Source organism: Tachysurus vachellii, chromosome 2, assembly GCF_030014155.1.
Source record: "Tachysurus vachellii isolate PV-2020 chromosome 2, HZAU_Pvac_v1, whole genome shotgun sequence".
Lineage (NCBI taxonomy): Eukaryota > Metazoa > Chordata > Actinopteri > Siluriformes > Bagridae > Tachysurus > Tachysurus vachellii.
The window spans coordinates 23,110,528-23,118,492 of record NC_083461.1 but is presented as its reverse complement, the minus strand read 5'-3'; the positions used below and the strand labels follow the sequence as shown (position 1 = coordinate 23,118,492).

Here is a 7,965-nt window from a genome sequence, read left to right as displayed (position 1 = left end):
GTCCAAGGTGCCTTGAGTGTATGTAAGGACATTGGCGTGTCTCAAAAAACATGGCCGCTATCAGCCAATGAAGTTTGAGCACCAATTAGACAAGGTTAATGGAGGCCTATCGGAATGAAACTCGGTGGGCATGTTCGACACGTGGTCCTAGAGGTCTGTAAGAAATTTGAAAGAAATCGGCCACTAGTTGGTGCTAAAGAGTTTTACGCCACTGTAATCACGTAGTGCTTAATAAATACACACAATATTGAGTACAATAAACACAATAAATATCCTCTTGGACCAATTCTGTCAATCAAATTGTTCATTAATTATTCTTGATCAGGTGAAAAACCTACTTTTGCGAACTAGTCCTAGGTTTTTCACCTGATCGAGACCAATCCAGTGCAGTAATATTCTCTGGAGTCTTAATGTCAATAATTATCGAAAAAAAGTGGAACGTTATCCTTTGGCTTGCCATTAAAGGATTATTTATGAAATGGGCGTGGCAAAAAATCATTCAAAGCCTATAACTCATAAATGAAAAGTCTAATTTATACGACACTCATTGAGCACATGTGACATATGATCTTTAACAATCATGCCAAGTTTTATCTTGATCGGACGATAGGTGGCGCTGTAATTGGCAAAAAGCTGCACACCATGTATTTTCAATGGACTGCGTTGGCTGTAAATGGGCTCCAAATGATGTAATAACTCCCTAAAGGCCTTAAACGCTTGAACCCCGGGAAATGCTGCTTGCAGCTTTAATTGTGATTGAGTCTGTGTGTGAGCGTGAGTGAGTGAGTGAGTGATGCTAGTATGTTTCATTGGGTCGATCAGACCGTGTTTAATTATGTCCTCTGTCAGCAGGTGTGATGCAGGCAGTGGAGGAAGCGGAGTCCTCGCTCTCAGACAGAGCAGAGACGATGGATGTGAAGGAAAACGAGGAGAAAACCACAGAAGAGGACACAGAAAAAGAAATCAAAGGAGCCATTAAATCTGAAGACATGACAGAGGATGAAAAAGGTATGAAAATGAGCAAGATGCCTTCATTTTATCAGAAAATTTTATTTTCCTGTACAGCAGAGCACTCCTTGTGGACACTGGAACATGGGTACTGCTCTCAGAGGGAAGTGTGTTTTCACTGTTTAAAAGAAGCCTGCAGTTTCACTAGCAGTTTAAAAGAAGAATCTTGTCCCTATTACTAAAATTTTCTCAGTAGATCAGAGACATTTTAATCTGATTCTGGTCAAAGCCCCCGAGATCGATTTTAGGTCTCTGTGTCTTTTTTCTTCTCTGACAGAAATGAAAGAGTTAAAAAAGTGTGTTTGTGTGGGTGTGGGTGTGACTGAGAGAGCACATCAGGATTGAGTTTGTGTTTTGGGAGTGTGTGTATTTGTGTGATGGAGTGTAGAAATGTGTGTGCATGTTGTGTATGATTGACTGTGTATGTTTGATTTTGTGTGTGTGTGTTTCAGTTTGTTTGTGTGGAAGTGTGTATGTATGTTGTGTAAGTGTGATGGTGTGTGTGTATGTTTGATTTTGTGTGCGTGTTTGCGGAGTGTGGAAATGTGTGTATGTTGTGATTTTGTGTGTGTGTGTTGTGATTTTGTGTGTGTGTATGTTTTGATTTTGTTTGTGTGTCTGTCTGTCTCTGTTTGTGTGTCAGAGTGTGGAAGTGTGTGTGTTTGTGTGACAGAGTTTGAAAGTGTGTGAGACTGATTTACATGTTTTAATTTGTCAACTTTTCTCAGATGAGGAGAAAGACACAGAGTTACTGGAAGAAGACAAAGAGGACGAGGGAACAAAGGAGGATGAAGACATGACCAACGGACGCCAGCGGGAGGAAGACGAGTGGGAAATCCCATACAGTGACGAGGAGCTGGAGGAAGCTAAGACTTGGATGCCTCCACCTGAGGAGATCAAGTGTTTATATGAACTGCTGGCTAAAGGAGAAATGCTGGAGCTGAAGTGGATCCCTTTACCTCGCAGACCTCCAACTCCACCACGCACTCCTTCTCCAGAAAGAGACGGCGAGAACTCGGACGAGGACAAGCAGGAGGAGATCGAGCGCAAGTGAGTGAATGCTTATCAAGTGCGTGTGTGTCTGCATGCGTGTGTGTGTATGTTTGGGTTTCTGCGAGTGTGTGTGCGTATGTGTTTAGCAGTGTTAGTAGATAATATTGTTCCCAGAAGGTTGTGAGTTTCACTTTTTCTACTTTGTAAACAAGCAGCAATAAGTGTGGCTCTAGTACTTTAAGATGCTTCACTGAATCTTATGAACACTTATGATCATATGACAAAGTATACAGAAATTATCAGTGAAAATTATAATCTTCTGACCACTAGGTGACACTGTTCTGAAATTGCTCATTTACACACCAGGTTTGTCTTCAATAAGCCGGAGCATTGTTGAGGTAGAACCTCACGTTCATTCTGGCGTGCCTGGAGCCACAGTCGTTGACATGTTATTTGTAAATTAACAGGCATGCTTATCTACACTCAACTCATGTGCAGTGTGTAATGAAACCTTTTTTAAGCTATTTTTCACATGGGAATGTTTATAAAATTAGTCCACTAGTATAAAGACTGTGGATTGTTTTCTGTTCACAGGATTCCAACACCTACTGAGTTTGATTTTGATGAAGAGCAAAGCTCCATGACTCCCAAGAATTCATTCCTTGGACGACGCAGAACACCAGGTATGAGCTTTACCTCAGTGCCCAATTCTGTGAACATAAAACATTTCAGGAGTGAACCAACTAATAGTGAACCTCGCCATATGTCATAGCGGCAGAAATGATATCATTTGTGTCTGTGACATTTCTGCTCTGTTAGATGTTTACATTTACATTACATTTATTACATTTATAACATACAGATGTTAGATCATCTCTAATATGATGGGTCGTGAACGTAATCCCTACATGATATAGACTCAAATATCTTAACATAGAGACAAAGTAAAGGTTTATAACAAACCAGAATTTAAAAGCGCTCTTTTTTTTTTTTTTATAGGACAATCACAGTTTTGTGTTACCTAGTAACAGGTTAAGCCCCGCCTTCTCTCTAAGATAAAAGTTGTTGTATTTTCCATGCTCAGAGTTGATCTGAGATCTGAGTCACTTTTAAGATAAGATTCATAGTTAGAAATTTTTAAGCTAAATTAGAAGCTCACTGAGATCATTCTTATAATCTTTATGAATATGGGCCCTGGTCATTGTTCGGTATTTGATTGATTCTCTACAAGGAAATTCTGAAATGATGAAAAGCATCCTTAGTCACTTGCTTTGCTCTTAACAGGATCCTCAACTCGTTCCTCTGTGAAGCGAATCGCTCAGCTCGACAAGGTGCTCTTCGACATGAAGCGCCACCAAAAGCTCGAAGAACAGATCCTCAGGACAGGTCGCGACCTTTTCAAAAGTGAAAAATCCGCACAAGAGCGCTCGTCCCCCAGCACTCAGAGGGAAAGAGAAAAGGAGAGAGAGAGAGACAGTGACCCCAGCACCATCTTCAGCCCCAGACAGAGGAGATACTGATGAAATATACAGGGATAGGGACAAGTTTGTGTCACACCCTTATTTTTGGTGTGTGATCCATTGCATTTTTAAGAACAGATGATGACATGTTTATGAATTTTTTTTTTATACAATAAACACACTTGTGGACTGAGTGATAACATGAAATGTGTGAAAGAGATTCCAAGTGAAACATTATCCATTTGAATAAATGTCTTATGTTGATGAAAATCTTTTCATTTGTAGACTCCGCTTACGTATATGTGTGTGATGCTTTCTGTATCTACACAAAGCGTCTGACCCGATGAGTGGACCAATGGAGCATAGTTTCTGTGTCTGAGAAACCTTTCAGCGTTTAATTTAGAAGCACACCATCTCAGTTGTTAAGATGCTGGTTGTTAAGACTATGTTTACTAAGGTTTAGAATTTTAATTTTTATTGTATTTCTGTGTGAAAGGCTTATAACAATTCACATTGTCTCAAAGCAGCAGATGATATGAGGAAGAAACCTTGAGAGGAACCAGACTCATAGAAGGTTTCTATGAGTAAGCCAGCATTCATACACACCAGGGGCCTGTTTCAGAAAGCAGCTTAAGTGAAAACTCGGAGGATTTTAACCCTGAAATGAGAGAAACTGGCTTTTCTGTTTCAGAAAGGGAGGTGTGTTAAACCCGAGAAAGCAGCTTAAGTCAAGCCCGTTTCTGAAAGAGAGGTAACTTATACTCAGAGTCAGTTACCATGAACCTGACCTGGTCGGGAGCAGGTTTTCTTCGGTAAACCCAGAGTTTCTGTCTGTCTTCTCCCCTTTTTTAAAGAGGAAGCGATGTTTAAACACCTCATTCATTGCCCACATTTCAGTTGAAACAAAATATACTGTAAGTCACTCTGGGTAAGGGGGTCTGCTAAATGTAGAATGAATGAAAGGGCGTGTCCTTTTATGGACGATCCTGTTGATGAAGAGTCTGTATTAATTCGTTTGAGCCCAGAGTGGATTTTTGTCACATCCCTATGCATTTTTATTTGAGCGGTACCGTTTTTCTTTACAGTCAATAAGATCCATAATCTCATCCATCTTTACATCAGCCATCACGGCCGTGCTCTTACGTCCGAGCAGATGCTTTGCGTTGCCTTACGTTTCTTTGCAAATGGTAGTTTTGTGTATAACATCGGGGATGCAGAACATATTAGTAAGGCTACTGTTTGCAGAGTGGCCAGGAAAGTGTGCCTCGCTCTTAAGCGCTTTCTACGGTGGCCGGGGAGTGCAAAACACATTAACAAATCCGAAAACACATTAACAAATCTGAAAACAAATTAACAAATCCGAAAACACATTAACAAATCCCAAAACAAATTAACAAATCCCAAAACACAACGACAAGTTAGACAACCCGGAAACGGTAGTGTATCGTTTGCGAATTGAAACTTACCGATCATTGGACAAGACACCTGTCACTCAAGATATACAGGTATGGAATCTTATGTGTAATGTGTAAAGTTCTCCGTTTAAATATAAGAAAATAACAGAATTAATCCACAGTAATCCATTCCATCCATCCATTCCAACTTTTCCCTGCGGCAGACAACCAAGAAGAGAGGGACCTTTTAAAGTGGTGTTAGTTAACCCCAATGCAGTCAAGGTCGAAGGTAAGGAATGGTAAGGTAAGGAATAATTAAAATTTGATGTTAAATCCACTATTTTTTTAGTTGTGCATGCGCTTAACTCAGAGTCAGTCAATTTAGAGTTGATAAAACTAACTCTTTTCAACCGAAAACTCAGTTTCCCATCTCAGGGTTTGTCAACTCAGAGTTCAAGTTTAAACTCAGAGTTAGTAGAACCACCTTTCTGAAACAGGCCCCAGGGTTTTAACAGTATGAAATCTGTAAATATATTATTTTATGTACTGAATTTTAATTTTAGATGTTTGACTGTAGAAAAGGTCTTCGCACAGCATAGTGTAAGAACAATTAAGTAAGGAAATAACGAATAATGAAATAATTTCAAATAATGAAAAACACACCTTTTCAAATTGCATCATCTTGAATGACAACAATAATGTCATTTGGTACACACTGAGAACAAATACACTTATCAGTCATAACATTAAAACCACTTACAGGTGAAAAGAATCACATTAATTACCTAATTAAAGTTGTTAAACAGTGGGATATATTAGGTAGTAAACACTCAATTCTCAAATGTGTTAGTAGGAAATCTGCCAATTTGTGATGTTCCTGGTGTGCAGTGGATTGTGCTCCAAGGGAATCAGCTGGTGAATCAGTTCTTCAGGAACAGTTTGAGGAACTTTGTATTGTCCTCCAAATCCCAAGCATCTGTGGTATGTGCTGGATGACTTTCTTGGTGCCAGATAGTACAGCACACCTTGAGAGGTCTTGTGGAGTCCATGCCTCAAGAGCTTAGAGCTGTTTTGTTGGCACATGGAGGACGTACACCATATTAGGCAGGTGGATTTAATAGTATAATATCAGCTAAAACAAAACCATCATAAATATATATCTGATTGTTACAATTGTAATATTTGTGGCAATCTGAATAGAGGGAGGTTCTTTGATGCTTGGCATATATCAGAATATTCCAGTCTAAAACCTGGTCCCTTCTGCCAAGATGTTAATTCTTGGCTATGGATCTCAACCAGCTTTCAACAAGACCCCAGTATCTCCACATCAACATGCAAATCTGTCCCAAAAATGGCCATCTCCGTCTCCAGAGTTTCTGTGGTTTAAACTGAAGAGGGCAGCACACATTTGTAAACCTAAGAATTTCTTATAAAACTATTAGATATTACAGGATGAGAATATGGGCTGTTTTTCTAAGACTTCAAAAAAAAAGAAGTCTATGAATATGAATAAAGAATATGTTAAAATGCCAATTTTCATAAAGAGGAGCAATAATTTAGGAATTGAATTTCACACTGTCCTGGTATAGTCGAGTTTATACAGTTATATAAATCTATTAGCACACAGACATGCTAGCAGTGTTTGTTTGTTTTGTTTGTTTGTTTTCTTTTTTGCCTTTGCCTTCTATAATGATCAATGTAGTCACCCAAGGATTACTTGGAATGTTAGTGCTGCAAATTGTCATAGAAACCCTACAATTCTTTTGGCATGGAAGGACATGGTTTTCTGCACTGACCCCATCAATTTCCTCCCTCCCTGGTCTGATTTTTTTTTCAGTTTTGTGAAGAAAGTTTCCTCATTTATAACTGTAGTTAGATGTCATGACCTCAGAAATGTATTCAGGTCTGCAGTCTGTAGACGTAACCATCACATTTTTTTACAAAAGTACAATGTAGGCCACCTTTGAGAGGTGAGTGTTTAAACAGCCTCCCAAGTCGATGTGTACAGGTTTACACTGATTACTTCTTTATCATACCTGCAAAATTTCATTGCAAACTGTTTTGGTTTTCTTCCCAAAATATAAATGTACAAAATTTAATCCCCACCAAGCGAGATGGGCATCGTTTATCACCCGGTTCCAGTTCTCCATCACGTACCATCCTGGAACCAAGAACAGCAAAGTAAATCCCATTTCTTGTCACCTAGGGCAGGGTGGGCATTCGGGTGGGGAACGTTATTATTGTACAAAATGGTACAGACCCAGAGCCCATCCTGCCCACCTCCTTTGTTATAGAACCCAATCGTTGGGATATCATGGGATAACGTTCCCCACCCGAATGCCCACCCTCACTACAGTATGTACCATTGGTTTCAGACAATGCATATTAGAATGGGTTTACTCAGCTCAGGACACCCAGGCATTCAGCAAACATCGCAGATAATGTGTAATGCTTTCTGGTGGCCATCTCTAATGAGTGATGTCAAGAAATACATTTAAGACTTGTGCCATTTGCAGACAAAAACGTACCCCTTGTCAACTGCCTGCAGGACTCCTTGAACCACTTCACATCCCACAACCATCAGACGTCCCATCCGTAGACACCTCACTTAAGAGGTCTGTGACCTAAGAGGTTTGGGAAACTATATATGCACCTTCAAAGGGCAATTCACAGTCAACGCCTCCAGGACAACCATAGGTGTCCGCACCCTCTATACCAACCTGGACAATTCATTTGACTACCCACAAAGAATCTATGCCTGAAAACACCATCCTGTAAACTCAACCCCCGGTCACGTCAAGGATAAATCTGATAAATTATTGTTTACAATTACCTGCCAGTTACCGCATATCCCCTCCTTTCATGTCTCACTCCTCAAGCCAACTCACACTAGACACTCCAATAATGGGGACCCACCACCGCCACCACTACCCACAGAAGTCGACAGAGCCCAAAGTTACCTGGTTAAATCCATCACTGACTCCAGGAGACATCGGGGATTCCTACATTACCTATTGGATTTGGAGATTATGGACCAGAGAAATGGTCATTGGACAACATTAATGACAAACTGGACCCCTCACTAATCACTGAATTTCACCAGGCACAGG

The 7,965-nt window shown here is 40.1% G+C and overlaps 1 protein-coding gene across 1 annotated transcript in view; it reads left to right on the top strand.

Moving 5' to 3' along the window:
• Positions 1-3,731, top strand: part of pagr1 (PAXIP1 associated glutamate-rich protein 1) — a 9,505-nt gene extending 5,774 nt beyond the window's left edge. Inside the window, exons 2-5 of the mRNA XM_060891324.1 lie at positions 853-1,008; positions 1,737-2,058; positions 2,596-2,684; positions 3,286-3,731. Of these exons, the coding sequence (XP_060747307.1) occupies positions 858-1,008; positions 1,737-2,058; positions 2,596-2,684; positions 3,286-3,521 (798 nt within the window). The 5' untranslated portion in view covers positions 853-857 and the 3' untranslated portion in view covers positions 3,522-3,731. The remainder of the gene's footprint in view (positions 1-852; positions 1,009-1,736; positions 2,059-2,595; positions 2,685-3,285) is intronic.
• The last annotated feature ends 4,234 nt before the right edge of the window (positions 3,732-7,965 follow it).